Here is a 19,164-nt window from a genome sequence, read left to right as displayed (position 1 = left end):
TTAAGTATATTTCTGCATACACTCAGCCTCAGGAGAGCTTGGGAAGGGAATGTGACATGAGAGCTGAAAATTAACTTGTCCTGAAACTTGGGATTGTAGGAAATGTGCTATGTATGTTTGCAACGAGCACAACGAAATTCCCCATTGTACTATGGTGAGGAGAGAAGGAGGAGAGAGATAGAAGATGAACGGCTCATACAGCAGTATCAAATGTTGAAAGAACAGGAGGCTATCTTCAAAAACCAGGTATTCCAGTACTTAGATTAAGGAATTTTTATTATAGGAAGATAGAACATGATGATTATAAAGTGCCGTTTAAAATATTGCATCATATGATTATACTTACTGATGGACTAAAATTTAAATAGTATACGTGTTTTCACTAATAATAAATGAATATCCATGTAGCTAGATATTTACTTGCATCACTGACTTTTTACCCCCATAAGGACTGAATTAGAATGGTGGAATTTCTGGGTTTATATTGCTTTTTTATTTTTAAAATATTTTTATTGACAAATCTTCACACATATACAGTCCATATATGGTGTACAATCAGTGGCTCACATATGTTGCTTTATTTTTGATTCCTGGCAAAACATAACCCTGGCCAAGGCTTTTTCCCTGTAGATTCATAGCCTATGTAGAGCAAACATGGAGGCTTCATATTTGCTCTATCCAGATTTCCGGTGTCTCCAAGAATTGCCCTATTACCCTTTCCTGCATCTTCCTTTCTTTTTATGATCTCTGTAGTGTTGTTGCCTAAAAACAGGAAGTAAAAACCCTTCCCCAACCCACTTTTAAAAATCTATGAAGACATCAGAAAATATCATCGTTTCCAAAAGACTGGTTTGGGTTGTATTATTTAAATGTGATAGAACTCATTTTTATAAGACTCATATTTCAAGGTGTGTAGTTTTTTGTTTTTGTTTTGCATTAGATGAAAAGTCTGGCTACTAGAGAACAGAACCAGAAAAATGCTGCCTATAATCTTGGAGTTGCTGAAGCTATAAGAAGCCACAAGAATGAGAAACCTGAATTTTATGTAAGAGCATTTCTAAACTTTCTATTGCTTTGAGTGTTTGGATCCACTCCCTGTACTGAAGTTTGGGCCAATTACTGAGTTGCAGACTGAAAAGTGGGTTGTGCAAGGTTGAAACTTCCTTCTAGGGCAGGGGATTTCTGTCTAGTCTGCTTCCATTCCATTCACATTCACAGTACAGTGTTATTTATAATAATTCTCAACCAGGAACTGGGGGTGGGGGCAGTATACTTAAGTCCTACCACAGAAGCAACCCCTAGAAAGAGACGCCCACCAGCAGCAGCATTGCCTGGGAGCTTACTAAAAATGCAGGATCTAGGACTGCACCAAGGACCTCCCAACTGGGGATCTGTATTTTAACAATGTCCCCATGTAATTTGTGTGTACAGTACATTTTGAGAAACCCTCTTCAGATGGTGTTGAGCCATCTGCTTCACCGTTGATTTTATATTTTCAATCATTATACGCCTACTTTTATTTCTGCCTGAATCTTCTCCTCTCATACCACTATCTAGGTAGTATGACACTCTGGATATAAATAAATCCTTCCTCTTCCCCCCCCCCCCCCGGTCCTTGCTCATGCTTTTGCCTTGGGTCAGAATTTCTCCTTCCTTCCCCTTAGTGTCCTAAGTGCTAACTCAGGGACTATGCCATTAAGCTCTTCTTTATCTCTCTCAGAAATGGAGCTTTGGTTGGTTCACCTCAGCTTCATCCTCAGGTACTCTCATGTTATTCTAGGCATCACCTCAGCACTAGCTGGTCAATGTGTTGAGGGTCGGGTAAATATTAGAAATAAATAAATATATCTTGATTAACTTTAGTCTTTTGAATTGTTAACTTCATCCTTTGTTACTTTCTGGTGTCTAGCATCAATGAATTGCTTCTCTTTCATTCCAGAAATCTTTTCTGTTTGATAAACGGCCACTCAGTCCTGAGATTAATGCTCTAAAGCAAGAGGAATATTCCCAATGTCTCTTGAAACAAATGGATAACAGAAGGGAAAAGGAAATAAAGCAAAGACAAAACAGAGAGTTGATGGACCGCCTAGAGCAAGTGCAACTTACAGAGGAGTGAGTCAAGCTAGATGCATTCTGAAAAATAGATCTGGAATTTTCATGTGAAGTTAATTTCCATATGGAATTGAATTGGTAGTTGCCAATTGAATTGGTGTTGGTAGTTTCATTAACCCCGCTCTAACCAACTGAAAAATCTAACCCACCTAGTAGCCAGTACCATAGCCTAATATTTCATTAGAAAAAATTTAGAAACTGTCATTATAATGGCTGGTCTAATTAACATAAAATGGAGGAAGGGACTGGTTGTGAGCAGGCATCATGCCTAGCTGCTACGAGTTTAGGTGACCTCAAGGCAAAGCTGAGGGCTTATTATAAGTATGTAGAGGTTGTCCTGTGGGACCTGAGGGTGGAAATAAACAGAGGGGATTTGAAGGCACTGGAACCAAGAACTAAGGCCATGTAGAATCGCTTTCCCTCTCCTCACACCCGCAGCTCCTAGTTGCATCCTCTTTATTCCAGCCTAGTCTGGGATGAATGTTATTCTCATTTCCAAATTGCCAGGAAAGAGAATTGGATTGGCCTTCCTTGGGTCATCTGAGGCCTGGGATAGGGTCAGGGTCCCAGAATTCAAGCATGCCTAAGGGGGCCAGCACTTCTGGATCAGAAGAACAGTTAAGGAGGCTGCTGTAATATGATCAGATACTCGAAGAATTATGTTTCTATAAAATTTATATGTCCTATTATACTCACTTTATAAATCATATGGGTTCCCTGAAGACTGCATGTATTGTATAAATCATCATTTATATGTAATAGGAGAGAACACTTTTATTTAAAAAGAATTTTAAGATGAATTATTTTATAGAATGAATAGTGACTTCTTGCTTTCCTTTCTGGATTTTTAAAGCATGAGGATTGGGAATTGCCGGTCTTAGTACTAGTGCATTTGGACAATACGATCCATCACCTGCTGATAACTATCCTGTTTGATCTGTGCTCAATACATTGTCCACTGGCCTATGGATTTTAATTCTTTCTTAAAATTAAAGCTCTTAGAAGGAAACATCAATATTTATTTACTAGGCTCTTATTTCCATGAATACTTATTAAATATATTTTAATGATATTAATCTTCAATGCTAATGACTCTTTGTAAAACTCCCCACTCTTCTATTCTCAACTGCCAGACTTGCTGCACAAAGAGCAAAATATTTGAAAGATAAGATGGAGGAAACACAGTGTTACAAGAGAGCTTTGGATGCACAGGTAGGGGAAAATTATTATTGTTTTTAAAATTATGCACTACTTCAATAGCATTCCAAAATATGCATAATGCTGTAATGTTATGAATATACTTATGTGTTATCTGCTTGGTGCTTTCTGAGCTACTTGTTCATTGCAGTAAGTTATTGGCATTTTACTATGCTACAGTGCTGTGAATAAAATTTCTTCGCTGGTATGAATGTAATCTGCATTATGTGTGTCTCTTTTTTCAGATAAAGAACAAACCTTCCCACCTGCCCATGTTTGAGCCAGATTCTTCAGAGCCTATCTTCGGTAAGAACGAGGGCGAGCTGATGATGGAAAAGCGTAAGCGAGAACAAAATTACATGAGGCACCAGCTGCAGGCGGCTGCTGGCCACAAAAGAAAAGCCATTCTGCACCAACTTGTAGACCAGAAGAGGGATTTGCAGATGTTGCAGAGGACACAAAAAGAGTAAGGAGACTCTCTACCCCTTATCTTTCTCTCTCATCCTCCTCTGCCTCCCTTCTCCTCTTCCCTATTCCCTTTCTCTCTCTCCTTCTTTCTCTCTCTCTCTTTCACACATGAATACAAAACAATAACTAGTGATAACACATCACAGTTAAGTGCAAAGTATTTGTTCTAAATACATAACATGTTTCATGTCTTTTCATCCTTACCTTTCACCCTAAGAAGAAAAGTTATTTTTTAAAAAAACAAAACAATCAAACTCTCTTGATCCCACTTCTTCCTCCAGTCACCTCCCCATTTTCCCCTTCCCTTTACAACACAACCTCTTAAAAGAATTGTCCATACCAACACTATCCAATAGAAATATAATGTAAGACACAAACGTGCTGTCATGCTCAAGTAGACCCAGACATGAAACTCAGCCTCTTTTTCGATTTCCACTACACTCCCTCCTTCCAAGAATCTATGCATATAGTAAGCTTTACTGATGTTTAGTGGTGAGGGAGTTGGTTAAGGTGGTAAGGCAGACAGGGGAGGACTTTATACTGTATCAATGCAAACACCTTTAAGTTAGAACATCAGATACCAAGTTTCTTAAAATGCCCAGTTAGTAACTCCACCAATGGGGAATCTTACAGGGCTCAGCTGGCTTCCTGCCTTACAACATCTTGCCTCCTCTCTTGCTTCTACTCCCCACCGCCACCCCAAATTGACACAGAGAATCCAGTTTGTTCTTTGTAGATATGTTGAGCAATTCTCAGGTCATTGATTAATCAAAATCATTGAGATGCTCAGAAATTTCAAAAGGACTTCTGTTCAAAGGAATTCAGTCTTTTAAAAAAAGTATTATGATTATTATTTTATCGGAGAGGTTGTAAGGTTACAGAAAAATAATACAGAAAATACAGAGTTCTCATATAATCTCCATTCCCCAACATAGTTTTCCTTATTAGTAACACTTTGCATTAGTGTGATACCTTTGTTAAAAATTGATGAAACAATATTATTAACTTATAGAATTGAATATAGTCCGTAGTTTACATTAGGGGTCATGGTGTTATACAGTCCTTGTGTTCAAAGGAATGGCACTTTTTTTTTAGAGAGCAGTTATACTTATAAAAAGAAAAAAATATTTGTATTAAAATCATATAAATGATTGGTGGGATGGCACACAGGTTTGATTCTTGCTTTTGCACATGCTATATTATTTTCTATACCAAGTAAGCTCATACATGAAAATATAGGTAGAGCTATAGTTGAAAATACAGGATATTGTGACCATGTGGAGTTTATTTGTTGGTAGATTTATACACTTAAGGAAAGAGGTGTCAGGGGTAATGACCTCTGGAGTCAAGTCATGTGGGATGAAGTCTTGCATCTGCCCAGAGCAGGGCATGCTTGTATGTCCATTTATTTGCTAAAGTGTAAAAATATTTCCAAGCTGCTTGGCAAATAACTGTTGCCCCAAGACCCACAAGAGCTCCTTGCTTCTTAAGCTACCCAGACCCTTCTTTAGGACCTCCCACCTATCAGTGATCCTGCCCCCAGGATCCTGTCCAGTGTCCATTCTTAACGGTTGGTGCTGGTGCCATGCTGTTACTGAACACTGAATATTGGAACATCATCCATGGTTCTAACGTTTTATTAATTGTGTGATATTGGTCAGGTTCTATACCAATGAGCACACTGGTTTCCTTATCTGTTACTAGGGATAATATTCGTTTCTTCTTCCAGGGCAGTTGGGGTGTACGTGAAATACTTCTTGTAAACAGCTTAGCATAGTGCCTGCTAAGTACTTAGTCTATTAGTTATTGTTGTTATAAGGGGAGGAAAGGGAGGAAGAGGCTGTTCTTTTTCTGGTTTATAGGTTAGTGTGATTATTCCCTATTATATCAACTTAAATAGGTGGGAGTGTTCTTATTATTTGGGGTCCTCCCTAGGTCTCACTTCTCCACAGATAATTATTTACCGATTCTACTGGTCTTAAAACATTACTTTTTTTTGTCTGCTTTATAAAGCAGTATAAAAAAACTGGATATAAAACCCAGTTTGTTTTTTCGTTCATTTTTTGATGGACATTTGGGCTTTTCCAGCTTTTGGCTATTACACTTAAAGCCACTCTGAACGTTTGTGTACAAGTTTTTGTAAAGGTATATAGTTCCTTTTGTTTTGAGTAAATACCTTGGAATAGAATGGCTGGATCATATGGTGGGTATATGTTGAACTTTGAAAGAAACTGCCACAGTTTTTCAAAGTGGTTGTAACCATTTTACATTTCCACTAGCAGTGTAGGAGAGTTCTAGTTCCTCTATATCCTGACGGATTGATACTGAGTATAGTAGTCTTTTAATTCAAGCTGTTCTGATAAGGGTGTTGTGGTAACTTGTGCTTTAATTTGCATTTCTCTAATGACTAATGATGTTGAACACCATTTCATGTGCTTATTTGGCATCTATACATTTTCTTTGGTCAAGTGCAGGTCAAATCTTTTGCTTATTTTTTTATTTGGCTGTTTTCTAATTGTTGTGTTTTGAGAATTCTTTATATATTCTGGATATAAGTCCTTTATCAGTTATATTTGTGAAAGCATAATCATGCCTCAGTAGAAAACATGTCTTTCCCACTGAGTTTTTAAATTTTTTATTCCCTGGGAGAGGCATTTGGTTCCTTTTCCATTTCTGTCGCATTGCAGTAGAACAGCCATCATTTGTCCCCCAGTGGCTCTGCTTTTCCATGCGTGCTACCCAGTTATATCTGGGATCCTTTGCATTTCTTGCTGATATTATTGCAGTTTTCTTCTTGGCATTGAGTTCTTAGCTCTTCTATTGATCCCCTGAACTTGGAATTCAGGAGTGTTTGACTGTTACTTCCAAGCTTGGCCAAATCGTGCTTAGTGTCCCTGAGCTTTCTTTTCTTCATGTGAAAAATAAGGATACTCCCATCTCTCCTGCATATACTTACTAAGAGAATTAAGTAAGATTATGTATCTGAGAGCATTTTTGGAAACCATAAAGTTCTGAACATATATGAACTGTAGTTTTGACTTGGTTCTCTCTCCTGTTGGAGTTCCAGTTGTAGAGGCCCTTTGCTGGATGTCTCAGATCCACGTCTTCTGTTTCTATATCCTTTGCAGTTTACGTTAGATTCTCTCACTTCCTTTATCTTTTCCAACTCCCTGTTCCTTCTCTGGTCATCTTAAAATAAGATATTAAGTCCTTCATTGGCAAATAGAGGGCCATTTTTTTTTCCAGAGGGGACAATTTACTCAGTGCAGGTCAAATCTTTTGCTTATTTTTTTATTTGGCTGTTTTCTAATTGTTGTGTTTTGAGAATTCTTTATATATTCTGGATATAAGTCCTTTATCAGTTATATTTGTGAAAGCATAATACTCAGTAAATTGTGATCCAAACAGTCCTGCTAAGTTATTTACACTTGTTTTACTCTTTTATTCTGTAAACTTTTCTGCTTTTGTTTTAAAAAGTTACATCAATCCATACTTCCTGAAATAAACCAATTGGTGAAAAGATTTATTAAAAAAGCTAATAATCTTCTCCACCATGTAGCCAATGTTAAGGTCAATATGCAGCCTTCTACATTTTTCATATTCTTTCCAAATATACTCAAATATATACATACATATTTTTCTTTGATTTTTGAAAGTGAAATGAAATCTAAGACTATTGGACAAAACCAGGTTTTCTGTTTAACATTACAGGAATGGCGTTTCCAGGATTAGTCCATTCTCTTCCAAGTGTTATGAATGGAGTCAAACAGTTCTGTTCTTTCTAGGCACTTGGTGGACAGAACTGCTGAGCTGGAGCGAATGAACAGAGTCAACCAATGCTTACAGGAGGACTGGGAGAGGAGTGCTGCTATGAAGAGGCAGCGGGACCTGGAGGAGAAGGCTTTGGAGAGGTAATACCCTATTGGAGCCAGATGTTCTTTACAAAGATAATCACCTCTACTGCGTGCTTATTTTCCTCTAATCCTGGGAAAGCAGATAGTTTCCATTTCAAGTGTCACCTCCAGTTGATTAGTAGTGGTTGCCTAGAGAATTTGTAGAGAAATCAAGTATTGGTTGAGTGGGAAATACTTCAGTGATTGATTAGGAATGTTTGTTGTGGGTATGGGATTGCAGAGTGCTGTGTTGTAAGCTACAGATTTACCTGCCCTGTCCTAATTTTTGCCTCTGTTTAGGGTAACTTTTATTTTCTTTTCTGTGTGTAGTAGGGGAAGTTAGCAGGGGAGGAGGCAGGAATTCTCTTTGGGAATAGATAGTTGGAAATAGAATATTTCCAATTTTCCAAGCTTTAGAGAATGGTCATTTAAGAACCAAATCAAGCAGTTGTGGGTAAGATTGAAAATTGTAAAAGTGAGATGCCCATTATACAATGAACTAAGAACATCTTCCTGAAATTTACTATTAAATCTATTAAATCAAGCTATATATTTACAAACTAGTCAGGGAATCTGTGTTGTAATACTAGCTCTGATAATTATCACTATTTTTGACTGTGACAATGAATGATGAGAGAAGATATGGAAAATGGGTTCCAGAGGAGAAATGGTGTTGTTTGGCTTAGAGAAGAAGGGAAAGAGGGAGTTTGGAGTTTCAAGCCATATTTTTTCCTTATTCAAGTTTCCATGTACTTATGGTGTTCAATTAAACTGTTCATATAAGTTAAATTAGGAAATACACTAGTCAAAAGAAATATTTTGTACCCAATAAACATTTCTTGCTTTAGTTTCACACAGAAGTTGAAGTTTTAAAATATGAATGACCATCTATTTTCAACACCCTGAAATACTGACATTCTTTTGTTCTTCCTCATGCAAAAACATTTTTAAATTTATACATTTAGTCACTATCATTGTATATTCTAGGCATTCCTAAATTGTACCATCTCAGTCTTTATCACCTATCTTTCCTTCTGGTTTCATATGTGTCCCCAGCCCTCCTCCGTCATTCTCACATTCAGCTTCATTTAACATACGTACATTATTGTGCTACAATTAGGCAGTATTGTCTATCCATTTATGAATTTTTACAATTTGTCCTGTTGTACAATCTGTATCCCTTCAGCTCCATTTATCCAATATCTACCCTATTTGTATCTCCTGATAACCTCTGTTCTTAATTGAAATTCTCCTAGTTCACTCACTAATGTTAGTTCATATCAGTGAGACCATACAGTATTTGTCCTTTTGTTTCTAGCTAATCTCACTCAGCATAATGTCCTCAAGGTCCATCCACATTGTTATGGGCTTCATTACTTTATTCTGTCTTACAGCTATGTAATATTCCATTGTACATACGTACCACAGCTTGTTTAGCCACTCTTCTGTTGATGGACATTTGGGCTGTTTCCATCTCCTGGCAATTATAAATAATACTGCTGTAAACATTGGTGTGCAAATGTCTGTTCATGTCCTTGCCTTCATGTCCTCTGAGTAGATACCTAGCAATGGGATTGCTGGATCATATGGCAATTCTATACATAGCTTCCTGAGCAACCATCAAACTGCTTTCCACAGCAGTTTTACCATTTGACATTCTCACCAACAGTGGATAAGTGTGCCTCTTTCTCCACATCCTCTCCAGCACTTGTCATTTTCTGTTTTTTTTTTGTTTTTTTGTTTTTTTTTTTGGATAATGGCCATTTTGGTCCAAGCCTTTTTTTTTTTTTTTAAATGTTTGAGGAACGCAAGTAAAAGGCAGTGAGAGTAACACCAAGGAGACTTTAGTTGGATTAAGGAAGAATGCTTGGCTAACATGACGATAAAGGATAGAGGAGGCATAGGAAATGACCTTTGGCAGATTTACGAAGATGCCCCAGGAACAAGGAGAATTAGATCAAATTGCTGGCCAGGAACTCAAACATGCAGCAGGAAGGAAGAAATTGTTTAGTGTTAAAAGAAAATAAACAAGCAAAAAAAAGAGAGAAAGAAAGAATAGTAAGACTTATGTATATAAAGGTAGCATATGGTACTCTCTTCTACAGGGCATGTGAGGTCAGTCTTCCCTTGCCTACTTTCAAGATTCTTTGTTCATTTTCCTTTTCTGCCCATGTGGAAATTTAGATGGGATAGGAGAGTATACCAGGGACTGGCCTGCATGATTTAGCAAAACTAACAAATTGGAAAAGCAGTCACTGCTATACCCTCATCTCTGTCCTTACCTGTTTTTTCCTCCTCCTCTCCAGCTCCACTCCTTCCCCTGCCCTTAACTTTGCAGAGGCTCCTTGCCTGCTCTGACTTTCCATTGGAAGTTTATTCTTAACTCTCTACTGGAGTGTTAATTTAAGCAGAATGTCTGATCTCCCACTCAATCACTGCGTCTTGGGAGCCTGAATGGTACAGATGCATCCATGACAAAGCAGCAAACAAGGCTGTGTGACCTTAGGCAAATTATGTGGGTGGGGAGGAGTCTGGGGTCAGACTGTTGTGAAGGCACTGCATCCTGACCCTTTATGTAGCAGGGAACAGAGAGACAGTGGAGGTTTGAAAGTAGGGAATGCTAGGATGAGGTGAGCTGCAGTTAGCAATGTGGAGGGAGAAAGACTTCAGGTAGGAGACTACTGGTGGCCAGGGAACAGATCTTTTCTTTTGTAGATCTTCCACTGCATGGCAAGAACTCATGGCATCTGTTGGTGACTGTCTTTCCTCTCCTCTCCTTAGGGCTTCAGACAAGCTTTTCCTCCTGGACCAGTGTGAGAAGTATCGGCGCTGCAAGCAGTGCCAGAGGCGCACCTCCAACGTGGGCGAGAGTAACCTGTGGCCGCTGAACAAGTATATGTATGGCTCCCGGCTGCTTGTGTAGCTCTCAAAATTTGAACCTGGACTTGCTAAGGAAAGTTTTAATCATTTGATGTTTGAGGTGATTGTGGAACTGCATATTTGTACCTCAGAGGTATAAAATATTGTGCGTTTTTGTTGCTTTTGGTAGATTGCTTTTTTAACCTGGTATTAAATTCACATAGGCAGGTTTTTTCCTCCTGTCTTCTTCTGTTCCCATTTATTCCCCACACTTGTCTCTGATGGCAGTGAAGGTGTCTGAATGGTAATAAAGGTGAGAATTCCACTGCCATAGGGGCTGGGAATGGAACCCATTTCATCTGGCTCCTGGGGTCCCAGGTTGGGGTACTGCTGGCCCAGCCCTACCACCCCCTCTGTGACTTTGTGTAAGAAGCTTCGCCTTTTTTGCATCAGTGATGAGTAGTGTCAGAATAAATATTTTCTATCTGACTGACTGTGCATGACAGTTCATAAAGGGCAATTCAGCCACCTCTCCCTGAATGCTAGACTTTTCCAGAGGAAGTTATACGTGGTGGACATCAAAGAGGTAGGTTCAGGTTTTTGCCTCAGGTGATCAGAACAATGCTTTCTGGGCTTTCCAGTTAATGACACCCCTGGGACTTTGTTGGGGTCCCATGGATTCCACTGTCCAGACATTTGTAAATCCTGATCATGTTGTATTGTGGGCGTAAGTGCACATTTTGAGAGGAATCTGGCTGGCTTGGCAGGTACCACCTTCTCTCATTGCTTCACTTGTATCCCATCCCTAAGCTGTACGTGCTGTTGAAGTCCTGTAAAGGATTTCTTTTTAGGTAAGGTACGGTATGGTCTCAACCAGAAACTGTCTTCATTCATTTTCATCCTTTCATGTTCCCTTTGCCTATTCATCCTACCATCTAGGATAAAAAATTAACAGAGTGAAGCCTGGACTTCTGAAACATGAAAGCTAGAAGAAAGGCTCTTAGACTATTTGCTTTCCGCTGGCCGCTTCCCTCCTAAGGGAGAAAAGCGTATGTGGAGGGGACATTTGTAAACATTAAAATTTTTTTCCCCTACCAAATACAAAATAGGAATGTGTTGAGTCCTGGGTAGTTAAGGGAAAATGTTCACTTAAACTGATGTTAGACAAATTTTGAGCTAATGATACCTTTGACACCTTTTCTTGTGGCAACAAGCATACTTATTGATAACTGAAATTCTCTGGAACTCTCCTAATTTTCCTACCTTGTTACCTCTATTCCATTTCCTCAGATCATTCCAGGCATGCCCAATCACTAACTAATATTTAAACAATACTTCCTCAAGACCGCCTAACCTGCCTGAAGTCTACACGAGCTGTACCCTTGAAGTATTTCCTTGTCTTTAATGTATAATAAATTCCTTTTATAAGTGTTGTATTAATATTTTGAAAAGTATAGACCTTTGTGAAACAAAAAAGAATTTAGGCAATTTTGATATAGTCAGGTGCAAAGATTTAACTTCATAAAAGTTTTTTATTGAAGGAACTGAACTTACAATGTACTATTTTTGGTAGTAAAACTGACACTCTTATTCTATGCTAGGCACTGTGCTAATTTTTGGTGGTGTGAAGAATAAGGCTGCGTCAGTCCCTGTCTGCCTCAGGGAGCTTACTATCCAAGGGAGAGGTGCGATTTGATAGGCAATTTCATTATCACAAGGTAAATACCTAATAGTGTTAGACATTGAGTGTGTAGTCAGCTTAGCATGGCACAGCAGGAGGCTTTTTGAGGCCTAAGAGGAGTTTTTAATGATCAATAGGTAACAGGCCAGTGAAGAGTGGCAGGGAGTCATAGCTACAGATGGCAAGGCTGTGTCCGCCAGTCTGTCGAGGTTAAGATGGAGGTGTTGTTGGCTGAGTTAGAGAGGTAGAACCCTAATAGGTTTTTTCATTCACCCACTGTAAGAATCAATTTTTATAGTTCTTTATTAAAACAGCTGATTTCAAACAATAAATGGGCAACTTTTTGGAGCAAACCTTTATAATTTGGTATCACTCTCAATGATCTTTTATTCCCCTTGCTGATCTTTACTGTTAATTATTAACCTTGTATCATTTGAACCCAGTTATTAGCACAGACTTAATTAGAATGTCTTTTTCTAAGTCAGTTTGAATTGCTATCAAGTCTGTTATCCCTAGAACCATGGCACTGCCAGGCCAGATTAGTGTATCAAATAATTCCCCCCCCCCCCTTTTTAAAACTATTTTGGACAGTGATGAGAAATTTGAATGTCTTAGGAAAATGTACATATTCACATATAACATTTTGCATATAGCCAGAGGGTTCCTAGACTCCTTGGACATAGGTTAAGAACACCTGTTAACAGATGCCTTTCCTTCATCATGATCACAACCTTAGTCTATGTCTTAGGGCAATGAAGTACCACAAATTAGATGACTTAAAACAATAGAATTTTATTGTCTCAGATCTGGAGGCTAGAAGTCCAAAATCAAGGTGTCAAAGATCCTATTTCCAAATATGGTCACACTCACAGGACTAGGGGCTAAGAAGGCCAAAAGCAAGGCCACGCTTCCTTTAAAGTCTGTAGAGAAGAACTGTTCTTTGTCTCTCTCCTGGCTTCTGGCAGTGGCTTGCCAGTCAACCCCAGCAGTCTCTGCCGCAGACATGACATGGTGTTCTGTCCTCTGTGTCCGATTCTCCCCTTCTTAAAAGGACACCGTCATTGGATTACGGCCCACCTGAATTCAGTTTGGCCTTATCTTTACTAATAACGTCTTCGAAGATCCTATTTCCAAATGTGGTCACACAGGACTGGGGGTTAAGACTTGGACAGTTTTGGGGGGACACACAATTCAACCTATACCAGAATATTAAAAATGATGAAAGTGGAGGATTAATTTGATTTGGAAAACTCTCAATTCTAGTGACCTATTTTGCTTTTGTCTTTGTTTCACTCTTTATAAGAAGAGTGAAGTGTCAATTGGAAGGTCTATTAGGAAGCAAATAATCTGGAATTTTTCAAACATTTTTTAAGATTCAGCTGAAGAAATTTTATATTACATAGAATTCATGCCCACACATACATTAAAACAAGTTTTACAAAGCTATTCTTACCCCCTCCATTTGTAATTCATTATGTTTTCTATTTTATTCATTAAAATTCTGATAAGATTGAGCAAGATCGATTTTACAATCCACTAATATAAATAGGCAATTTTCAGTTTGATAAACACAATTTAAATCTAATTCCTTCCTCCACTATACTCTTAATAGTACTTTTTTTGGATGGTTGTTGTTATGACAATATTTCAAATTCTTCATACATAATACAAGATACAATTTGAGGGAAGACATAATCATCCAAATATGCAAAATTTGTTGTTACCAGTTTGCTGCATGCTGAAATTACAACCTTTAGGGAACTAATTTTTAAAACTTTTTATTTGGAAATACTTTAAAACTCACAGGAGAGTTACAAAAATAAGAAAACCCCATATAGACAATTCCAACATATCCCTAGACCCCGTACCCAAATCCTCCAATTTTACCATTTTGCCACATTTGCCATATTATTCTATCTATTCATCAATGTATCAATCCATCTGTCTGTGTGTCTATTTATAATCCATTTCTGAACACTGAAGTGTAAATTGTATATAACATATTCTTGAATACTTAATAAGGCTATGTATATTTCCTAAGCATAAGAATAATCCCTTGTGTAACCTAAGTGCAATGATCAAGTTTAAGAAATTTAACGTTGATGTAAAACTTTACAGTCTATATTCCATTTTTTTTCTTATGCCCCAACAATGCCCTTTTGAGCCATTTTTTCTCCTCCCTTGTTAGATACCTTTGGGATCGTGTATTGCACTTAATTGTCATTGTCTCCTTAGCTGTTTGTTTTTAAAAATCAGGGGAAAATATATGCAACATAAACTTTCCATCCCAACCATTCTCAAGCATACCATTAAGTGGGATCAATTACATTCACAATGTGGTGGTACCCTCACCTTCCATTACTAAAACTTTCCCATCTCCCCAAAGAGAAATGCTACACCCATTATGCATTAACTCCTCATTCTCCCTGTTCCCTGCCCCTGGCAACCTGCACTGTAAAATATCTGTCTCTGTGAGCTTGCATAGACCCCAATATTTTCTTTGTGGTTACCATGGGTCTTAAATTTAACATCCTAAATCTATAACGTTTACTCTGATATCAATTTAGCTTCAACAGTACACACAAACTATGTTCCTATATCCCTCTATCCCCCAGTTTAATTAGTTCTTAATACAAATTACCTGTTTATGCATTATGAGTCCCTAACCCCTGATATATCATTACATTTTATGAATTTGTCTTTTAGATCTTGAAGAAATTAAAAAGTAGGGTTACAAACCAAAAAATTCAAAAGTGCTGGGATTTATTTTTACCCATGTTGTTACCATCACCAGAGATCTTTATTTTTTCATGCATCTTCATGCATTGATCTGTTGTCTATTGTCCTTTCCTTTCAACCTGCAGAACTCTAACATCTCTCATAGATCTGGTCTGTTGTTGATGAAGTCTGTCACCTTTACCTAGAGATGCCTTAATCTCTCCCTCATGGAAATGCCTTACTCTCTCCCTCATCTTTGAAAGACAGTTTTGCTGTCTTTAGAATCCTTGGTTGTTATTATTATTATTATTATTATTTTGCTTTCAGCACTTTAAATATGTCATCGCATTGACTTCTTGCCTCAATGCTAACTGATGAGAAATTGGCATTTAATCTTGAGGTGCCCTTGTATGTGACACATTGCTTCTCTCTTGTGGCATTCAAATTCTCTCCTTATCTTTGGCATTAGGCAATTTGCTAATAATATGCCGCAGTACAGGTCTATTTGGGTTTACCTATGTGGAGTTCACTGAGTGTCTCCAAAAGATGCACCAGGATCAAGGAAAATTATCTTAGGAGTGTGCAGATGTAAGAAGAAAAGTGAACAAAGAAATTTATAACATCTTTGGCACAGTGAAGCAAACATTGATTTTAATAAACGTCTAATTTGTGAAGCTAAAAAAGAATTCATAGTAATTTATATTTATATAACTAGTTAATAGTTAATATTAATAGTTAAAGCATTCCGAGTTCTCTGCTTTCTCAAGAGGTGGGTAAAGATTTTGAATAATGTTTGACTTTTTCTAAGTTAATCACCAAAAGGAAAGAAAAAGGGCATATCATAGACCATATTTATTATTGAGGCAGACTCCAGAGACCAAATTCCTGAATTCAAACCTGAACCCTGCCATTTACTAGCTGAGTGATCTTGGGCAAGTTACTTAACCTTTTTGTGCCTTGGTTCTTCTATCAGGACAATAGGAATAACACTAGTATCTAATTCATAGGGTCTACGTTTATTTAAAGGCATTTAGATTTAAATAATGCCTAAACTTATAATAAGTACTAAGAAGTGTTTAACACAATTACAAATTCCAAAACTACTTAGTAGAGAAAATATGGATGGGTGGAGTCGAGGGGAGGACTCCAAGCCAAGATAAATCAAGAAACGATAAAAAAAGAAATATAGAAATATGGGTCAAATAGCACAAAATAAGATGGCAAAACTAAATCCAAATTTAGCAATAAATGTAAAGGAACTAAGTTCTCCAGTTAAAGCTTATTAAACTTGACTGAAAAAAAAAAAGTCTAGCACAGTTTGTTCCTAAGCGACTTAATTAACATGAGGGTACAGAAGCAGATGGAGAAAGACAAGCCAGCCAGAGTAAATGAATGGGTCTCTTCTTCCGCTCTCTTCCTTATTCTGTCCCAAGTTTAGTCCACTCTATGTCCCTCTTGACACTCTCCAGGCTTCCTCCATCACGTGCACCTTCACAGCCTCTTTCCTCCGTAGGGGGAGGCGGGGATTCTCAAGATCCATCCACCTGTTTGCACTGGAGGTCGCGCTGAGTGGTCTGCTGGGGGCGCGGGGTCGAGGGGCCGGGGAGAGGTTTCGGCCCTCGCTCATTGGCTCTTAACTCTCCTCGGGCTGCTATTGGTGAGGGAGCTACGCCGTGTATAAAAGAGAGGGCTTGTGACGTAAGAGCGCCTCCGCGCGTGCGTATTGGTTCCCTGGCCGCTCTTGCCTTCCACTCTGTTTGGTGCTTGGTGGACCGTCGTTTCCCCGCTGCAGCTGCCACCGCCGCCCAGCGAGGATCACTGCCGCCTCCTGCCCTTTGGCCGCCGCCGCCGCGGGACCGGTTGTTTGATTAGGCCACAGTCTTTAATGAGTAAACGTAGTCCTTTCTGTGGTGATCTCGGTCACACATTTATGGCGTTTTTGAAGGGCCGTGGAGATTACTGTCAGGCACAGCACGACCTTTATGAAGACAAGTGAACTGTAGAAATTAATTACTATTCTACCAAGAAGCCCCCATAAGAGCGGTTGAATTGAAATCATCACAGCATTTTACAAGATTTCTGACCTGGATGGGGTAAATGTCAGGGCTCCTTCTTTCTAATGACTCAGCCGTTACTGGATTGAAGAATTGCTGCTGCTGGTTAGAAGGTTCATTTCCCAGTTACCCCGAGCTTCATATTCAAAGCACTGAGAATTTAAAGTGGCATGTAGTAGTAGACTTAAGTTTCTTTATACCATTTCTGTTTTCAACATTTAAAATTATTTCATAATCCTGTTAAGTTTTTCAACAAAATTAACATGGCTCCAATGAACGGACCAGCTCCCGTGGAAGTCACATATAGGAACATGAGATTTCTTATTGCGCACAATCCAACCAATGCGACCTTAAACAAATTTATAGAGGAACTTAAGAAGTATGGGGTTACTACAATAGTAAGAGTATGTGAAGCAACTTACGACACTGCTCTTGTGGAAAAAGAAGGTATCCAGGTTCTGGATTGGCCTTTTGATGATGGTTCACCACCGTCCGAACAGATTGTTAATGATTGGTTAAGTCTTGTAAACATTAAATTTCGTGAAGAACCTGGTTGTTGTATCGCTGTTCACTGTATTGCAGGTCTTGGGAGAACTCCAGTGCTTGTTGCCTTGGCATTAATTGAAGGTGGAATGAAAAATGAAGATGCAGTAGAATTTATAAGACAAAAGCGGCGTGGAGCTTTTAACAGCAAACAACTTTCATATTTGGAGACATATCATTCTAAGATGCGGCTGCGTTTCAAAGACTCCAGTGGTCATAGAAACAACTGTTGTATTCATTAAAGGCTGTCTGATCTATTGCCTTGGAAGTGGAACTTGAAACAGCACCTTATTTATCATGCATTTTCGCCAACACTTAGGCTTAGTGAATGATAAGTCTAATGAAGCTTCTATGGGAATATCAAAACGCCACAAGCTTCACACAAGTGCAGCCTCTGTGTTTGGTTTCGCTGCTACCAACCTACTTGGATACTTGGTGAAAGCTTCTTGCTGTTAAGCATTTAAAACGTGTTCATCATATGTATCAATTGACCTTTCCTGAAATCATGCAATATTGAGTTGTGTTCTTCACATGTATTCCCATGCCAGAAATTTAACCAATACATGAGAAGTGTAGAAATCTTAGGTGGCAAAATACACAGAACAATACTTGCGTGTTTTTAGTATCATACAGAATTAAAATCTCAGGAACTATTAACAGTACTCTAGACCTTATATGGTTTATTCAGTCATTTCAAACATTGCAAGTTGGGTCTAGGTGGTTATTTTCTTGCTCTATTACGTTTACCATTCCCATATTCATACCGGTAAATATCAAGTTTGTGTAACTATTGATTGTTTTTTGTGTTCTTACCAAGTCTTACAGTGATTAATGTCTTTTTATAAATCTCGTTTTGTGCTATTGTGAAAACCTCTATTTTGAAACATCACATGGTTGAAAGCTCATGTAGAATCCACACTGTATAAAAGTACATGTGTTTAATATCCCCAGCCAAAAAAAAAGCCTTATAGTTAATGTTCACACTTTCAGGTGCAATTTAACAGTGAGGGTCTGAAAACTGTGTGGGAGGGGGCACTTAAATATTTTATTAGAACCATGCGACTTTTTTTAATGTAATGCAGCAGATCTTCTCTGACCATCATTCCATTGTTAGGAAAAAAGTTGATACATGTGGAATGTTCCAGATAGGATGAGTAGGTTAGGTCTGCCCAAACTCTATATGCATCAACCAGAAAAATCTGGATATATTAGAAAAGTCAGATGTTGAAAGACTTGTGAGAACTGATAGAAAGAAGGACTATGTGTATATGAATTCCATAAAGGGAGGAGCCTTCCTGAGATGAGATCCCATTTTCTTCTCTGGGAATATTTGCTGATTCTGTACATAGACTAAGGATCAAGCTTGGGTAGCTTTTCTTCTTACTGTATTCTGGATCCAAGGCCTTTAGTGGATATGTATTTTGTAAATATTTTCTCCCAATCTGTTGCTTGCCTTTTTTCTTTTCTTAAAAGTCATTTTTATTGACATCTTCAGACACATACATGGTGTATAATCAATGGATCACAATATCATATAGTTGTATGTTCACCACTATGATCATTTTTTAGAATATTTGTATCGCTCCAGAAAAAGAAATAAAAAGAAAAAACTCATACATCCCATATCCCTTACCCCTCC

The 19,164-nt window shown here is 38.2% G+C and overlaps 1 protein-coding gene and 1 pseudogene across 1 annotated transcript in view; both read left to right on the top strand.

Annotated features, from left to right (window-relative positions):
- The window catches only part of CCDC81 (coiled-coil domain containing 81), a 48,296-nt gene extending 30,636 nt beyond the window's left edge, over positions 1-17,660 (top strand). The window contains exons 9-16 of the mRNA XM_077113336.1: positions 100-246; positions 941-1,045; positions 1,940-2,112; positions 3,246-3,324; positions 3,555-3,775; positions 7,563-7,688; positions 10,452-12,247; positions 17,565-17,660. Of these exons, the coding sequence (XP_076969451.1) occupies positions 100-246; positions 941-1,045; positions 1,940-2,112; positions 3,246-3,324; positions 3,555-3,775; positions 7,563-7,688; positions 10,452-10,593 (993 nt within the window). The 3' untranslated portion in view covers positions 10,594-12,247; positions 17,565-17,660. The remainder of the gene's footprint in view (positions 1-99; positions 247-940; positions 1,046-1,939; positions 2,113-3,245; positions 3,325-3,554; positions 3,776-7,562; positions 7,689-10,451; positions 12,248-17,564) is intronic.
- Positions 17,246-18,949, top strand: LOC143644404 (protein tyrosine phosphatase type IVA 1 pseudogene; annotated as a pseudogene).
- The last annotated feature ends 215 nt before the right edge of the window (positions 18,950-19,164 follow it).

Source organism: Tamandua tetradactyla, chromosome 8 (genome assembly GCF_023851605.1).
Source record: "Tamandua tetradactyla isolate mTamTet1 chromosome 8, mTamTet1.pri, whole genome shotgun sequence".
In the NCBI taxonomy this organism is placed as follows: domain Eukaryota; kingdom Metazoa; phylum Chordata; class Mammalia; order Pilosa; family Myrmecophagidae; genus Tamandua; species Tamandua tetradactyla.
Note: the sequence above shows the minus strand (reverse complement) of the source record. Positions and strands in the feature narration are given on the sequence as shown.